The following is an 18,600-nucleotide window of genomic DNA, read 5'->3' as shown; positions in this document are numbered from 1 at the left end:
ATTGAAGCATAGCTGGATCGAGAATATTGTTTCTCTCCATCTCTTAGCCCTGCTTGCCTTTAGTAAGTGCTTCATTCTTAGGAAAGCTCTTTCCGTGTGGGAGCAAAACTGACCATCAGCGCCTCCAAGTTTGCATTTTTTACCTGCTTAAGAGATTTCAGGGGGAGAGAGGTTCTCTCCGTAGTGCCAGGCAAGGAGACTGATTCTGATTGGCCCGTCTTGGTCACGTGTTCACCATTGACCTCGGCACTGTGGCCTGGCGACTGGGACTGATTGGCCACACCTGGTAACACACCCGGCCGCTGAGCCACCTGAACCACGTGGACTCTACGTAACTCGAAGAAAATCAATTTGTGATCCCAGAAGAGGAGGGCATGGATGCTAGGCAGATAAACACAGCAGGTGGCCACGGCAGCATTCTCAAGCCTGCAGGGCACGACTGTTTTCTCAGCACAGTATCTGTGTGTAGGCTGGGGTAGGTGCGGGAGAGGATCAGGAGATGGTAATTCCTGGTGAATTGCTTTTATGTGTGATGAACGCCCAGGTGAAACCACGTCAGAAGCTACTCTGAGTGTATAAGGAATTATTTCAGTTTGACGTTCAAGGTTTGATGATTAAGAAGCTTTTGCCCATAGTCGCATTTTGTGGCTTGAACTCAGGACTGGTGAAACACCTCTCCCTGCTCATGACCATGGCAGCAGCTGAGCTCTGCTTAGGATAAGCTTGGGTGTAAAGGGCAGGGTCAGTGCTTAAAATGATCTCAGCCTGCAGGGCTCTGAAAGGGATGAAACAGGTTTTTTTGTTTTTTTAAGTGCGTGCAATTCACACATTGACTTTCACACCTCTGCGGACTGAGTCACATCCACCAGGTGGGGAATGAGAACACTGAATAGGAATAACAAGGTCCCTCTGGTTTTGAAGAACTTTCTGGAATCAACTCCGTTACCATCAAGCTATCACAAGGAGAACACCAACCATGAGCAGGAAATGGGATGACAGGGCCAAAGCAGCCTGCAGGAATGAGGTTGCATCCTTAAGGCTGGCATTCCTCAGAATGGAAGGTCTAGATCCTGCCCTGTGATCGGTGGATGCTGAGAACAAGATAGCACACTTCACGTGACCTGGACAACAGAGTACTCTGCATGCAGGACTTCAGAGCCCACAAGACTTAACAAGAACCTATCCTGGGAACCAGTTAGCCTGTGGCTGCTAAGCTGTTGTGGGTCTGAGAGGTGATTGGAAGGCCCCTTGATTCTCCCCTGAGGCAGAAGTTGCTTCTGGCTGCAAGAGTTCAGAGCTGTCTGTTAACCTTCCTGTCCCGGGATATGGGCCTTGGACCATCCACCTGCTGCTTGGGTATGTGGAACAGGACAAAGATGTGGAGGGGTAAGAAGGCAGAGTGCTGAAAAAAAGAGGTGCAGGGACTCTCCATGGCCTTAAGGTCATAGTGAAAGGCAAAATCCAGAATTCTGGGCTGTGCTTCCTTAGGTGTGAATACTGGAGGAGTCAGGTTTTCAGTTTCTACATATGCGGAGCAGCTAGATTGTGCTGCATTTCATAGTTACAGTGCCAGAGGGTTAGAACACCATCTCTAACATTCCATAGTTCTAGAACATCATCTCTAACACCAGCTTGTCTCTAGTAAAGGACATTCCTCACAGCAGGAAATAGAAATAAGACCAGGTGACTTTGACCCTACCCCTAGGGGAAACGATTACACACACACACACACACACACACACACACACACACACACACACGGCTGACAAAAGAAGGAAGTGGCTTATGGTGTACAGAAGACATTTTAATACACACAGGCACACTGACAGTACATATGCTACAGCTCAACAGAAGCACAAATTTCCCATCCAAGGGCTACCTGTTCACAACAGCACAGTTTGTGAACTGTGTTTGGATTTTTAACATCAGTGTTAAATATCAGACACACTGAGATTGTAAGAAACAGTAATCACAGGCACAGTTTCTAGGAAACAGGAATTTGTGTCGACAGAATGCAGGGACAACTGGATACTGAAACAGTTCACTGCTTTTCATGCCTTTTCATTCAGCCCTTGAAGAATTAAAGCCTTAGCATTACTGTGTCAGCCAAAAGCAGCAACACTGGCCCCTGCTAGCTATATGACCCACTCTTTCTCCCTAGTTATTTATTCATCCATCCAGTCTGGAAAAGCTATTATGATATGAAGTCTACTTTTTTCTGGTTAAAACTTTACTATCAGTAGTAGTATTGTTGGGAAATTATGTGAGATAGTATATGTAATCTAGAGCACTTAGAATGGTATATGGCTCAACCAAAGACTATATATGTGTTTGCTTTCTTCATGGTATTTTATTGTGTATATGCAATCTAATTAATTTAGCTAGTTTCCAAAAAAAAAAAAGGAAAAAAAAACCAAAAAAACCTTTACTATCAGAAGCAGCCTAACCACTAATTAATTAAGTGACCCTAATTAATGGAGCAATGCTCTGTGCGGCTTGACATTCATTCCTGCCCTAGCAATGCCCTCAGCCAAAAGCAGTGCTGCCTTTTGGGGTGTGAGCCATTAGCAAAGCGTCTCCTTCCATGGAGTCCGGGTCATGGCCAGGGTCACAGGGCTGCCCCACCCATCTACTAGCGGTCCCTGTGGATGCACTGGGGTGGGTGACCCTGCTACGGTGCCAGAAGGTTAGAACCAGGATGATCCTGGTCTTCCAAACCTGCTCACTTTTCAGATGTTCCACACAGGTAAGGGAGGAAGCTGTGAGGAGCAAAAGATGCCAGAAACGCCGGACAAAAGGAATTGAGTCACCCTGTTTTCTAAAATGCTTAGCCCTGAGCCTTCATTGTCATAAACCTAGATGAGATATGTTCCACACTGTAGGGTAGTAACTTTTAGCCCAAGTTATGGAATAAAACCCAAGGATTTGATTTCAACAACTAGCAATCATGGTAAGGATTTAAGAATTCTTTTATTTTTTGGAAAACATTTTTGTCCTAACACTCAAATGTCCAGTGGTGGGAGGTGCTTAAAATCAGCCATTCTGTACTGATGGATGCAATGCTTTTTCTTTTCTAACTTGAAATATTACGTGGTGGGTCTGTAACCTGATTAGGACTGGAAATCCATCTTACCTCTCTAGTCAGTGCATCCATGGTTCTTGACAGCCCGTAAGGGTGCTGTAGGCATGGAATCAGGTCATTGGAAGTAAAAACTAGGGGTTCAACCTACAGAGGTTGTATTGGGTTCCTAGCCCATTATAAACTGTATAGACGTGAAATGGCACAAATGATTTAACTCCCATCCCAATGGAGACCCTACCAATCCCATTGCACTTGGGTAAGTGTTTCCCAAAGTCTCTCCTTTGGGATGATATATATATAAGGTCAGAGCGAGAGAAAGAATCAGGTAACTGGAGAGATGAGTTGACAGCTCATCAAGGCTTGAATTGGAACCAATGAAAGAAAGAAACAGGTAAACAAGCCAGTGGCCCTGACACTCCTGGTCACCAACCAGGAGCAGAATCTGGTCACCTCCTTAGAGCTCTTGTCAACCCATTCCCCCTCCTTGGGAAATTGAGCCCGAGTTTATAGTGTTTGGAGAAAAACATAGCACAGACACATCATGTGGGGGAAATGTAGAGGAAAGGAATCAAACAGAAAACAAGAGCTGGCTTTTAATTCCTAACAAAAATATGGTTACTCTTGGGCTTCCCTGGTGGCGCAGTGGTTGAGAGTCCGCCTGCCGATGCAGGGGACACAGGTTCGTGCCCCGGTCCGGGAAGATCCCACATGCCGTGGAGCAGCTAGGCCCGTGAGCCATGGCCGCTGAGCCTGTGCATCCGGAGCCTGTGCTCCACAGCGGGAGAGGCCACAACAGTGAGAAGCCCGCGTACCGGAAAAAAAATATATATATATATGGTTACTCTTAAAGCAGAGAGACACTATTTCACAGCTTTTCAAGGCCAGAAATTTGGGGCCTATTAGCTCAGTGGGGAGAAAACCATCAATGCTGAATTAAAGTTCAGCACTGGCTTTCTGCCCATGTGTCTCGTTGCCCCAGTGTGACCTCCCTTTTGGAAAAGTCCTATGTAGCTTGCCGCAGTCTCTGTTACTTCTGCCCATTTCCACCTGTCTGGTCTCCCCCGTTGCCAGCTGACTGCCACCCTGCTGAGGCCCATAGTCTCCCTCAGTAAGGACAAGGTTTAGGTGATCTGAGTGGCCAACAGTTAAAGCAATCCCCCACCAACCCTGTTTATTCTTGACTCTACCCAGCAGCATCTGTGAGTTGCCAAAAATAGTTCTCCTGCAAAGATCTTCTGTGTATCAGGAAAGTAGAGTTACATCCCAACTTAGGTGAATTAAACTTTGTGTTTGGCAAATAAATAAATACAATATAAAGAAAAAGTGAAATATCGATACTATTTTAAATAGGAGATTCTGCCCGCCATTCTTGCAGTAAGCACAAGTAAGTATTGCTGTTCCCTTAGTCAGTCTTAGACCTCTCAGATGTGTGGGCATCCCATGGTTCTAAGCACGTGATTCTAGTTTATAAAGGCATGTATAGTGTGTTCAACACTTTAGTGCATCTTTTATTAGCCAAAAGTGAGACCAAAAGAGGTGATTCGTTTCATTAGTGAAGGGTCTCATGATATTGGGCTTCTCTAAGAAAAGATACTCACCATGTGTTGTGTATATTAAAGGAATTTTTCAAGGGTAAATTTTACTATCTTCCAAATTCACCTCACATTCTAACAGACTGTAACTCCCATATAAGATGCAACTTCAGGTAGTACAAGGTGGAGGTGCTTTCAATGTGACAATGTTCTTTTCTGATGCTCTCTGGACACAGGTCTCTGGTAGTCTTTAAGAAGACAATTAGCTTTCAAGGAACATGCTTCTAGAAGAAGGCCAGTGGTGTGCTAATATTTCACAACGGACTTCCCGGGGCTGGGTGGGCGGTGGGGGCTGGAAAGGGTGGAAAGCCCTGATTTGTAGCATCTGCCAATTTCCATGATGTAAATACTTCCACCATCACCAGTTTCGACTCTCAACCTCACATCACTGTACGGGGTGCTGGGACAGATGCGCATAGTGGCTCTTACAATTGATACCAGCTGGTATGGTGTTCTGACTTCAGCACACCACTGGAAGGCCCTCATCAACCTGTGTTACTTATAATCTGGTCCCACTCATTTCTTCCTGAATGAATTCCTTACTCCTATTCAATCGGATTTGGGGATTCTGACCAATTTATGAAGTTTTCTAACTCTGAAGAGATTCACTCCATCACCCACCTATGTCCATTTGTCACAGTGTAATTAGGAGTGGAAAAATAAATCTGCGTCCAAATATTCCTTTTAAAATAAAAATAGAGGCTGTTTAGAATAACAGAATGGAGAATGGTGGCAGTAAAAAGGCAGCATAGGGCCTCCCTGGTGGCGCAGTGGTTGAGAGTCCGCCTGCTGATGCAGGGGACAGGGGTTCGTGCCCCGGCCCGGGAGGATCCCACGTGCCGCGGAGCGGCTGGGTCTGTGAGCCATGGCCGCTGGGCCTGCGCGTCCGGAGCCTGTGCTCCGCAATGGGAGAGGCCACAACAGTGAGAGGCCCACATACAGAAAAAAAAAAAAAAAAAAAAAAAAAGGCAGCATAGGGCTCATCTAGTATTACGTTCTCGTTTTAGATGAAAAAACTGAAGCAGACAAAGGGGGTAAGTAACTTGCTCAGGGTCACGTGGTGGTGAATCTAGTTCCCAGGAGCCTGGGGACTCTTCCCTGGGTCATGCTGCCTCCCTCCAAAGTATTCAGTCACATTTTCTAAGGTGTGTGAGGTGTGGAGAGGTGAGAAGTTCTGTCAGCTCTTCCTGACGTGGAAGTGTCCCAAGAAGAAGATGAGGACTTCACAGGTTGTTATGCCGGCCATCCTTTTCTTGTGGGTCTTTGGTTTGTTCCAAGGCTTGATTGGCTTGTCTTTTATTAAAGTCCTTTTTGACTCTTAAAAGGAAAAAAAAATAAAGTGGGTTTATTCATTGAAGTGAAAAAGAAAAGATTGAAGCTTTTGAAATGATAGCATTAAGCCCAACAATTTATAAAGAGGCGTGAGCCAGGGTAACTCTTAAAAACATCATCGATTTTAAGTGTTGAAGTCCCCATTCTTCTGCCCTTTCCAGCCACAGAAACCTGATACTAAGCTAATTTACCTATTACAATTTTTGAAATCTCTTACAAGAAAAAAAAGTTTCTGAATTTTCCAGATTTTCTCTCATGGATATGCCTCATTTTTGTAATCAGAAAGAAAAAAATGTTTACAACTATATTAAGTCTTTGCAAGTTGAATCTGGCTGAAACACTCCATCATTCGCTGAGCTGCTGTTCTTCCAGGGGTTACTTACTTCTCTCTGTTGAAAATTATGAACTCCTTTTGGACAGATTCAAGGTGCTCTTGAAGAAGGCACATCTTCCGGGTGAACGTTGAAAAAAAATAGAGGTATAGTTAGCAGACCAATGAAGATCCTCAAGGACCCAATAACCTACTGAGTGTCTGTTAACTGAGTGACCCCAAATCGATGAGGACCAATGTGTCCTCAAAATAGATGCTATCTGAGAGTTCGTAGCAGGAGTGAGACCACAACCAGATTAATAGAGGAGCATATAGGAAAGAAACAGGGAAAAATACATCAACTCTCTGCTCCCCACAATGAGGCAGCAAGGAAGACCTGGGTTATGGTTTATGAGCTTGATGTCTTTCAGCCATTTAGCCCAAGAAACCACGGCTTCAAGGCAGTTGGGCACAAGGGTTTATTAAGCTGGTCACCTATTTGCTTCTCATCTCCTGGCCCTCATGTAAAAGGTTTGGAGGTTCTGAAACCAAGTCCCCCTAAAACTGAGTTCCCCTGCCAAGTTTATGATTAATCTCTCTGTCCAAAACTTTATTCCCTTTTCTGTCCTTGCCCCTGTCCCCCTCAGAATTCAAAGAGAAGGGGAAACTGAAACTGAGCAGGACCCTGTGGGGCCTTCCCGGGTACAAAAGTCCCTCTGTGCCCCCATTTTTCTTTGTAGAGAAAAAAAGGCTTTAGTCTCCTAGGCCTTTCCCAAGTTCCAAAGAGCACTCAAGCAGTTACTGATTAGGACAATAGAATCACAGGACTCCCATTTCCTCCTGAAGGGAACTGGATAACAATCTGATGCATATCTTTGAGTTGTTCTGTAGAAACTCAGACCCCCCAGCCAAGTGGGGGTATGGTGACTAAATGCTGACCAGAGCACATAGACCCCAGGCTGGTTGGAACCAGAGGGTTGAGATTCCCAAAACATCACCCTGTTCCCTCGCCACCAACCAATCAGAAGAAGGTCCGTGGGCTGAACACGCATCCTAGGACCCCATCATGCATCCCGTGACCCTCTCTCCTAACACTGTCTTTAAAAACCCTTGTCTGAAAGCCATCGGGGAGTTTGGGTCTTTTGAGCCCATCCCCTCCTCCCCTTTCACCTTGCTTGACCCCTGCAATAAACCTTTCTCTGCTCTAAACTCAAACATTTCGGTTTGTTTGACCTCACTGTGTGTCAGGCACGCAAACTTGGGTTCAACAACAGTTCTACTTGGATTTAAGGAGTAGCCTAGAAACATGTCTTCACACTGAATTCTGATTGACCCCCTCAACTGCACTGGGGCTGATTAATTACACTTCAGTTGTGGTGAGCAGCCTTCTTCATTTGTGAATTGCTCACAGATTTGCAAAGCATTTGCTTTGCTGCTTCACTGTCTGGCTGTCAATATCTCTAGATGACTTTTCCAACATAATGAGAAAATTTAGCCTCAAAGAAATGACCATCATCAGGCCCAGGATAGTGTCAGCCCCAGATCAAATGTTTTAAAAGTCTGTAACAAAATACTTCCAAATTACTTCTGATGACAAATATTCTTCTCAAAGGAAAAAATATCATTCATTCATTTTGTTTTTAAATCTAGGAATTAGAAAATACTAAGTCTTCAAGTACCAGAGAGTTTTTTTGTTTTTGTTTTTTTTACCTTTCCTGAACAAATAATTAAGTGCTGGGAGAGTAAACTATAAAAATGAGAGGAAATTTTCAGAGAAGGGGTGGGGGGAAGCAAAACAAAGGAGAGAAAAGAGATTCTGCTATACCTCACTCTTATCCTCAAGTTGGGGTACCTGTAACCCTGGGGGTTTCCAGTATCAGTAATAGGGGACATGAAGTTATGGGATAAACATGATCTGATAGAGCTCCTTGGAGCAGCAGCTTTACCCCAAGATTGTAGAACAAATATTTTTAACATTTAAATATTACATAAAAATATATAAAATATTACATAATGTCTTAACATTTATATAATACTTTATATGTTTATATAAACATGTTTATATGTTTTATATATGTTTGTATTTTATACATATACATGTTTCTATATGTACATATGTATGTATTTATATATATTATAGACATAAAAATATATGTATAATATAAACATATAAATACATAAACATACAAAATGTTATATAAAATTTAACATGAAGATATTTAAAATATTAACATTTTGAGAGTCCGCCTGCCGATGCAGGGGACACGGGTTCGTGCCCCTGGTCTGGGAAGATCCCACATGCCGCGGAGTGGCTGAGCCCGTGAGCCATGGCCGCTGAGCCTGCGCGTCCGGAGCCTGTGCCCCGCAACGGGAGAGGCCACAACAGTGAGAGGCCCGTGTACCGCAAAAAAAATAAATAAATAAAATAAATAAATAAATAAAATATTAACATTTAAAAATATTTTAACATTAAAAATCAAGATTATAATCACTAAAATGCAGAAATTCACTCAAGTTCTTTTCTCTGTCATGTAACTCTGTCTTATTTAAACAAAGATGTAAAATGCACACTCAGATGAGTTTGTGATATGGCACTGCAGACCCTGTGAGTCCCACCCTGGCCCTAAGGGCTCATGTGCCACATGTTCTTTTTCCTCTGCTTTAGTTGGAAAAGTTTAAGAAGTACAGCTACATGGACAAGTCAATAGGAGTAGCCAGAATGAGAGTATGAGGGAAAGGAGTGGGGAGCAAACAGAATGGAGGAACGAATGAGTCTTATGTGATTGAGAAGAGAACTACTGGTTAAAAATCGTAGAATGTGCTTCTCAGGGATGACAGAGCAAACAGAGCTTAGACTGGTGTAAGTAGAGATGCCATCAGAAATATCTGAAGGGTTTAGAGCAGGTGGAAATCTCAGGAGGCAGAAAAAGAGGACTCAGGTCATTTGCTTCCATAGCAGGCAGACTGGGTGTGTGTCAGTCTTTTTGGTTCTTTAAAGGGGATGATGAGCAGAGAAGGTCAGTGGAGAACATCCTGGATGCAAAGAAACAACAGAGGCATCTACTGTGAGCATGAACCAGAGTCATGGAAAAGAATGAAGTTAGAAGTCAGGAAGTCAAGTGGAAAAGTAAAACATAAAAAATGGCTAACATTTTTTTTTTTTAGGGTTAGCACTTTAATTTGTTTTTGTTTTTGTTTTTTAATTTTTACTTTATACTGGACTATAGTTGATTTACAATGTTGTGTTAGTTTCGGGTGTACAGCAAAGTGATTCAGTTATACATATAGCTATTCTTTTTCAAATTCTTTTCCCATTTAGGTTATTACAGAATATTGAGCAGAGTTCCCTGTGTTATACAGTAGGTCCTTATTAGTTATCTATTTTAGATATAGTAGTGTGTACATGTCAATCCCAAACTCCCAATCCATCCCTCCCCCACTCCGTCTCCCCCTTAGCAGCCACAGGTCTGTTCTCTGTGAGTCTGTTTTGTAGATAAGTTCATTTGTGTCATATTTTAGATTCCACATATAAGTGATATCATATAGTATGTCTTTCTCTTTCTGACTTACTTTACTTAGTACGATAATCTCTAGGTCCATCTATGTTGCTGCAAATGGCATTTCATTCTTTTTTATGGCTGAGTAATATTCCATTGTGTATATGTACCACATCTTCTTTAACAACAGCTAGCATTTTGGCAGACATGTACTAATTGACTCAGAACAGTCTATGAAGTAGGTAGCAATACTAACTCCATTTTATAAATGAGGAAACAGAGACACAGGGGGAATAGGAAAACTTTAGTGCTTTTACTTTATTTAATCACAGCCTGCATTCTACAGCTGTAGATGGTAACAGTCACTACATACCTGAATCACCTGAAGAACTTAAAAAATCCTGATGCCCAGGCTACACCCCCAGATTCAGCTGAATGAACAAACAAGCATAATGATAATGTAAGGAGCTGCTAAGATTGACTCTCACATTTTAAAATCCTTGAATAGAGATAAAGTGCTACTTTGAGATTCACCATCTTTCTGATTCTTTGAGGGAAGGCTACTCTTTGTTTTGAAACAAAATCCTTTTTATTTTTAAATGGAGGCTATGAGATTAGGAGAAACTAGAGCAAAATGATGGCACAGGCAGCTCCAAACCCTCAACCCTCAACAGAAACATCAGAAAACAAACAGAAACGGTTAGGGCCAACACTGTCAGAACTCTGGAAAACAAGCAAAGGTTTATAGCAACCAGACAAACACTGAATCAAGAAAAAAGCAACTTAAAAATGGTCCTGGTTTTAAGGAAATCTCTATCAAAATATTATCTGAACACAAGCTAACATAACAAGAGACAGCAGTGCTGATGCATGACAAGGAATAGTCTTTTTGCAGAATAGTTTGTAAAAGTCACTCAAAAATGCAAGTACAGCCTTCAACAATCAAAAAACAGCAAACCCTAGAGAAGGAAGGGGAGAATATGATTTCTGGAGTTACTGGATTGTAATAGTCAACTAGCAAGTTTTCAACAAAAATACCACAAGGTGTACTAAGAAACAAGAAAGTATGGCCCGTTCAAAGAAACCAAATAAACTGACATAAATCATCCCTGAGGAAGCCCAAACATTGGACTTACTAGACAGAGACCCTAAAACAACTATTTTAGGTATGCTCAAATAGTCAAAGGAAACCATGGAAGGAAACCATATGTTAGGCCACAAAACAGGTCTCAATAAATTTAAAAAGATTAAAATCATACAAAATATTTTCTCTGACCACAATGAATGAAGCTAGAAATCAAAAACAGAATAAAACCTGGAAAATTCACAAACGTGGAAATTAAACAACACATTCTTAAGCAACCGATGTGTCAAAAAATAAATCACAAGAAGAATTAGGAAATATTTTGAGGTGAACGAAAACAAAAATACAACATGCCAAAACTTAAGAGATGCAGAGAAAGGCAGTGCTCAGAGGGAACTTTATAGCTGTAGATATCTACATTAAGAAAGCAGAAATATCTGAAGGTCAAGAATGGCATAGTACAAGGGTTGGGGCTGGGCAGGTAGACAGATTATATAGAGCATGGAAGGCATGGAAAAAGTTAGTCACAGATTGCTGCCATCTCTAAAACTTTAGAAAACTTGTAATTAAGGTGATGTCTTGTACTTGGCTACATTTGGGGGTCTGTTAACAGAGGAGTCTGCATAGGCAAGCTTTCTAGGTGCAAAGGAAGGAGCTGGCCTGGAGAAGCTGGTTGGTTATGATATGAAGAAGAACAGATCATTAGGAGGAAGATGGGTGAAGTAAAAAGCAAGAAGCAAGATGGGTTTGTGGCATAGCTAAGCGTTCCTTGGAGGGCCCTAGAAAACACTTAAGGATGGGAATCTGGTAAGAGGCCAGTTCTGTGGACAAACAGGATGTGGACTTTGGTTAACTGACCGTTAAAGGGTATAGTAGCCCCTGAGGACTAGAGAAATTAGGGACATTGAGGATACTTATTTGTTTGAAGAGCTATTTTCACCACAAGACTATGCAATCTTTGAGAACAGGGATGTCAGTGAACACAGGAATAATATCTCATCTATATCTCTCTCCAGTGTTGAGCACAGAATGTGGCAGATAATAGGGATTCAATAAAAAGAGCCTAAACAATTGGATGGGGGGAGGGATGGAGGGGTGGAGAGATGGAGGAATGAAGGGATGGAGGGATGGAAGAATGGACAGATGGAGGGAAGGAGGGATGGAGAGATGCAGGGATGGAAGAATGGACGACCATTAGTTGAGTGGGTAGGGTGACGGGTGGATGATTGTGTGGGTGAATGGATGGCCATTAGAGGCAAAATGAATGTTTGTTACTTTACCATCATTATAATACGCAGAACCACATGTATAAAATCCTCCTGAGTCCCTGCAAGTCACCGTATTGAAATCTGACCTCGAACTCTGACAGAGGATAATGCAGTTAGTTACAAAACTAATTTGACTCAGCCTGAATTCCAGCAATAGCGCTCAACCATATAAGAATTCTATCTTTTCTGTGAATAGATACTCCTTACTTCTGCTAGCCCTGATATCACAAGATTCTGCATCTGGCCAAGAACAGACACCCCCGTCTAGGGTCGGCTGCTCCCTGTGAGTCCTTAGAGTGTGGCCCCAAACAGCCATGTGTGTACTTTAGAACCAGTCCATTTCCATCATTTTAGGGATGGTCACCTGACCTAGGCTTGGCCCATTAGATTCTCTCCCAGGAGATTGTAAAGTTTGAATTTAGAGCTGGGAGAGGGCAGTAAGGGAATCAAGTTAATGGCAGAAACCTAGGGAGGAAGTCCACATGTGAAATGTTGCTGCTGGGACCCCCAGAGCTGCCCTTTCAGAAGCTGGGGTGTTCAGCTCCGCCTCACATTCATGAAGCAGCCAGTTCTCATGGGATGGCCGCCCACCAGAAGCTCTCCAACGAATTGCAGCTGCCATGAAGATTCCCATGACCCTGGGTCTGAGGGGACTGCTTACCTGAGAGGAATCACATTTCCTCATTTCCTTCTCCTTCTTGGCCAGGCGCTTCTTTTTCTTGTGAAGAGGCTTCGACTCCAAAATCATTTCTTCGAGCTCAAAGGTGGGGTCGCAATTCAGCCTGCCTTTCTGCAAGGAAGACAGGTTGACCACTCCTTAGATACCTGTATCTTTCTAAAACTAGACACAGCCAAATAAGGAGAATAACACTCCCTCCTGCAGGAGCAGTCTAAGAATAACCAGCTGGGAGTCCCACTTGCAGTTTGAAATAATTTATTGCCAACCTTGCTTTTCATGTTCTTTGTTGTTTATTTTTCTGAACTCCCAAGGAGCCTTCCATGAGTTAGAAAGGAAACCCTATTATAATTATTTTTCTAAAGTTTGCCTTTGGGGCTGTTTCTTGAAGTGGGTTCAAGGGTAGATCAGAATCACCTGAGTTGATTCCCAGCTTCCCCAACCAGACGTGGAGAATCAACACGAGGGCCAGGAAATTGCATGTTTAACGAGCTGCCCAGATGATTCAGATTCACAATTAAGTCAGAGAAGTCGAGGTAGAAGGTCTCTCGAGGCAGCGCTGCCGGCTCATTGCAGGGCGCGTGGCAGAGCAGAAACAACAGGAAAGGTGCCTAGATCTCCACGGCGTCATGCATCACCCACGGTGCAAGCGGCCCCTGCTGGACCCTGTAGGGTGGCCAGGTAGGACCCCACCCTCTGCTGCTCCATGAGCTTGTTATTCTGCCGACAACTGAATGTGTAAAATCAGGCTGTGGGGAGAGAGGGGAGTCAGAGCGCTCACTTGGCCCCTTGGCCGGAGCTTCTGGGTATGGCTTTTACCGGCCGACTGCGGGAGGCCACAGATACCTTGGCCGGGTATAGCCGGTGGGAATTATTTCCCTTTGGTTATTAGTCATTGTGAATATGGTTCCCAGCATAGAACTACCAGAGGAAGAGGCGTGCATGGTAAAGATAAATACCCCACCCCATCCTCAGCAGCTGTCAGTCCTTTGACTCAGAACTCCTTGGATACAAATTTGTATATCTTTGGAATCAGAGAAAACTTTTTTTTTTTTAATTGGCAGATTCCCAGAAATGACTGTTTGTAGGATTAGGACTTCTTTCCATTAAAAGTAAGCCACAGGGGCTTCCCTGGTGGCACAGTGGTTGAGAGGCCACCTGCCAATGCAGGGGACAGGGGTTCGTACTCCGGTCCGGGAAGATTCCACATGCCGCGGAGCGGCTGGGCCCGTGAGCCATGGCCGCTGAGCCTGCGCATCCGAAGCCTGTGCTCCGCAACGGGAGAGGCCACAACAGTGAGAGGCCCGCGTACCGCAAAAAAAAAAAAAAAAGTAAGCCACAAAACGTGGTTAGGAGCTAGAACTCCCAACAAAGATCTAGATTAGAATCCCAACTCAGCTGTGTGACCTTTGGTGGCCAACCTACCCTGTGTGCGCCTCAGTTTTCTCATCTGTAAAATAGAAATCTGGGCTGTCTTACAACATTGGCGTGTTATCTAATGAGACCATGTGCATCTGGCACACAGAGTTAATGCGCATTGAATGAGAGTTACTATGGGTTTGTTAAGATTGACTCACATTAGGAATAAATCCTGGAATGAGCCTCTTCTGCAAAACTGCGTCCCAGTTCATATCATTCATATATGGGAAGTTTTGAACATCAGACAAATGGGAAAATCGTTGGTCTGGATTCGGTTCCAGTAGCTGCCAATGGAATACAAACACCAAGATCATGAGGAAGGTCAAAACTTGGAGTGCAAAAAATCATACAGATTCCCTATGAATATTTCCAAGTATAGGATTGAAGGAAACAAGTCGTGTTCTCCTTTCTTAGCCCCATAAACAAATAATATAGATGAGTGGTCAGAATGGATTGTAAGTTGGTTTTTGTAAGTTGCAATGTGGTGAGTGAAAATAGCTTGTCCTACTGAGTCAAACTTATGTTTGATTACTGATACCCCAACTTAGTAATGATGGGCAAGTTTGTTCTCTAAACCTCAGTTTACCCATCTGTAAAAAAGGGATAATAAGCTATTTCATAAGGTTTAGCTACGATTAAGTCAAGCCATGTTTATAAAGTGACCAAGAGAAGGTCTGTTCTTCTTACGTGGAAAATGTACATTGCTTTTCTGAAATGAAATTTATTTCACACTAAAAACTTTAGCAGTTTTTACCACTAATCAAAATATACTGGGGTGACACAGATAAGATGTAACTAAGGTTGTTGTGATAGTTCTGGGTTTTATGAACTGGGATTAAAGATTTTTTCCCCTTTAACCACTCCAGAGCCAACATCATTTCAATCCTGTGGCTCAAATGGAAAATAGCAGTTCCACTTGAGAATGGGCCTGGAGGTGACAGCTGTGGGTCATCAGTGTGCACTTTTGGGATAATAGGGCTGTCTCGGAGCTAAGGAAAATTTGCTTATGGAAAATGACCCCCGCCCCCATTCTTTATCTTTGACATCACCAAGGGCAATATCCCTATTCCAAAACAGAACACTGGACCCATAGACAAGAGACGTAGGTTTTGAATTCTTAGCCCCCAAAGCTCTTTTCCTTGCCCAGTTACAACCTGGGCAATTTTCTCTCTTCAGAAGAAAGCCAAGCTCATCCTCTTAGGCTCCTCATTCTTTCTTTCACGTAATTATTCACTACACATGACTGAGCTCTCACTACAACTGCCCTTAATCTTTCTGGTGAACACAGGCATCATGAAAAGCTGAGGAAAACTGTGGACCTCATTAATTCAAATACCAAAGTCTACCACCTGTCATACTCTGTGTTAAGTGCTGAGGACACCATGAACAAGTCAGACGTGGTCCTTCCCTCATGCAGCTTAAAGAACAAGGGTCATGAACCCAAGAGTCACACACGTGCAGTGTATATTTTAAAAGTGTGAAAAATATGATGAAGGAAAGTTCGTACTGTGTGATCTGACAACAGAGGGAGCTCCCAGAGGAAGTGATACGTGAGCTGAGATCTAAAGCTGTGTTTCTCAAACTATGCAGAAGGGCCCGTTATTTCTCTTTGTTTGTTTGGTTTAATTTCCAACCCACTGAAGTCAATATGTGGTGTTACTGTGCATGGCTAGTATAGAACAACACACTGTGTGCAACTTGTGATTTGAGTTCAACATCACTGCATAGGCTTGGACCCTATTCAGTGAGATGAGTCCACTGACCATGTGCTTTGAGGTATCAGAGGTATCAAGTTGCTATAAAAGTTTTTAAATACTTCCCTCAATTTCTATACGTGTTATGGACCTGTTGGAAGTAATTCATGGACTTGAGCCAGTCAGTGAATTGCATTAGTAGTACTGACCTAAAGGAGGGAGCTGGAAGAGCTGGGGATGGGAGCAATGTTCTAGGCAGTGAGACTAGCATGTGCAAAGGCCCTGTGGTTAGAGAATGATACATGAGGGGGAGGAGGGGGAGGGCAAAGAGGAGAGAAAAGAAACTCAAAGCAGTTTGTAGTCAAAAGGGGGGGAACAGTCCAAAATAAGACTTGAGGGGTAGTTAGAACCTTTATACCATACAAATAATTTTGATCTTTACTAAGAACAATGGGAAGGCAGTAAACTTTGGATTGAACAGATCCCTATGGGGCACAGCAGAGAAGAGAATGGAGTGTATAAAAGTGTACAGGGGCAAACCAGTGAAAAGGCAAGACTTGATGGCAGCAGGACTAGGAAGATAGATGGAGAGAAGTGACAGATCCAGAAGACATTTAAAAGGTCAAATATGAGCATGGTGATGAACTGGGTATGCGGATGATGAATGATTTCTGGTTCTGGCTTATATTAGTGGGTGGACGGAGACGCCAGCGCAGGAACGCTGGAGAAAGTCCAGGAAATGATGAGTTCAAGAATCCCATTTGGCACATGGAGTTTGAGATGTCTTTGGGACATTTAAGAGGACATGTGTGTTGCCTTATTAATGAAGCCATGTATTTGAAAGCTGTTAGCTGCAAAACCCACTCTGGAAATGTATTTATCATGACTGCCTCCAATATTGTAACTTAACTTTTAACTTCAAACCAGAGCATGTGCTTCATTTTTATCACTTCCTTTTGCCATGCATTTGTCCTTCTTACCTTTTTAAGAAGTGACACCATTTCCTGTGACCAGGCAGAAGGGTAAGTCACAAGCGCCGTCTCAAACATGTGTGCAATTTCCTTGCTGGAAGTACTGGAGCGAATATGATACGGTCTCTTAAGGGAGAGAAGTAAGAGTCCTCATTTTTAAAGGGTAAAAGAAAAAATGTTCCTTTGCAAATGCTTCCAAGCTAAATGTTCAACTAGTAAAATCTAAACAGCATTTTCTAATCCCCTCCAGCCAATTGTTGTGTTGCCATATGCATATGTGGTCCACGGTTGCCAGATTTCCTACATTTTTGTTTGTTTTTTTTTTCTTTGCGGGACGCGGGCCTCTCACTGCTGTGGCCTCTCCCGTTGCGGAGCACAGGCTCCGGACGCGCAGGCTCAGCGGCCATGGCTCACGGGCCCAGCCGCTCCGCGGCATGTGGGATCCTCCCGGACCGGGGCATGAACCCGTGTCCCCTGCATCGGCAGGCGGACTCCCAACCACTGTGCCACCAGGGGAGCCCCAGATTTCCTAACTTTTAAAAAAGCATACCAGAAATCTATACATCCTTGTGAAATCTTGGAATTTTTCAGAGTTGGTAACCCTCTGGGTCAAAGGAAACATTTCTGTGGGCTAAATCCACATCTGAGATGTCAGTTTGGAAATGTTTTGTAAGGTTAACTAATGTAAGTATTTACCTCAAACACTGGACAAGCGCTCAGTAAATTTTAAAAATTGTTATTTAAGTGTTGATTATAAAGAGATTCAGAGGTTTACCATACACACACCACTTTTTACTTGTTCGAATCATAATGACCAAGCTCAGGTTAGAAGGTTACCCAGAAGACCTCAACCCCAGTCCCAAATGCTATGAGCTGCTAGTGCTACGGAGTGGGGTAGAGAATTCTGTGATGAGGCAAAAGTATTTTTACCTCTGAGAGAACCAGATTCTTCTATAGTCCTAACTTGGGGGAAAAAGAAATTAAACCAAACCGTGGCTTTGTTATAATTTTCACAGATATCCACTAGAGGGCAGCCTTTACCTACATTGATTTCTCTGTTTCCTAAAGGGTTCACCCTGGGATTGTCTCTCTTTATGTGAAGTGAGCTACTTAAAGCTGGAGATTTGACCATATTCACATTTTTGCCCATGGGACCTAGCACCTAGTGAGTGCTCATTACATGTTTGCTGAATGAACAAAATTTTCATCTTAGATTAACCAACAATAGAACAGTGAATATAGATATGTACATTTATCAAGTGCCTGACTCTTTCGAGAAAATAGATGACTGGACCGATTTCTCCCAACTAAATTGGGAGAAATGGAGGAGTTTAATTTTTTCCTTGTTGTAAATCATTATTAAAAGGTAACATAATGTAATTAAGTGTTGGAGCTCTGAAGGCAAAAGGATTTGAGTGCTAAACTGGGTCAATTTGAATTTCAATTCCATCATCTGTAGATGAAGTTACTTCTTCTGTAAAATGAACCACCTTAGGGGAGTGTTGGGAAAATTAAAGGACATAATACATGTAAAGTTCTCAATAGAGTGGCTAATATATATTAGCCATAATACAGGAGAGATGTGATTATTGACATAAAGGTAAAAAGGATGGTGGCTATAAATGTAAATAATGAACAGCAAGATGAGTCATCACAAAAGGTGATGTGAAGGAAG

The 18,600-nt window shown here is 42.9% G+C and overlaps 1 protein-coding gene across 1 annotated transcript in view; it reads right to left on the bottom strand.

Moving 5' to 3' along the window:
* Positions 1-5,897: 5,897 nt before the first annotated feature.
* Positions 5,898-18,600, bottom strand: part of STK32A (serine/threonine kinase 32A) — a gene marked incomplete at both ends in the record, with an annotated part of 124,660 nt that continues 111,957 nt past the window's right edge. The window contains 5 exons of the mRNA XM_081233592.1: positions 5,898-5,991; positions 6,390-6,454; positions 12,827-12,955; positions 14,419-14,544; positions 16,935-17,051. Coding sequence (XP_081089718.1) covers positions 5,898-5,991; positions 6,390-6,454; positions 12,827-12,955; positions 14,419-14,544; positions 16,935-17,051 — 531 coding nt within the window. The remainder of the gene's footprint in view (positions 5,992-6,389; positions 6,455-12,826; positions 12,956-14,418; positions 14,545-16,934; positions 17,052-18,600) is intronic.

Source organism: Mesoplodon bidens, assembly GCF_964165515.1.
Source record: "Mesoplodon bidens genome assembly, chromosome: 4".
In the NCBI taxonomy this organism is placed as follows: Eukaryota; Metazoa; Chordata; class Mammalia; order Artiodactyla; family Ziphiidae; genus Mesoplodon; species Mesoplodon bidens.
Note: the sequence above shows the minus strand (reverse complement) of the source record. Positions and strands in the feature narration are given on the sequence as shown.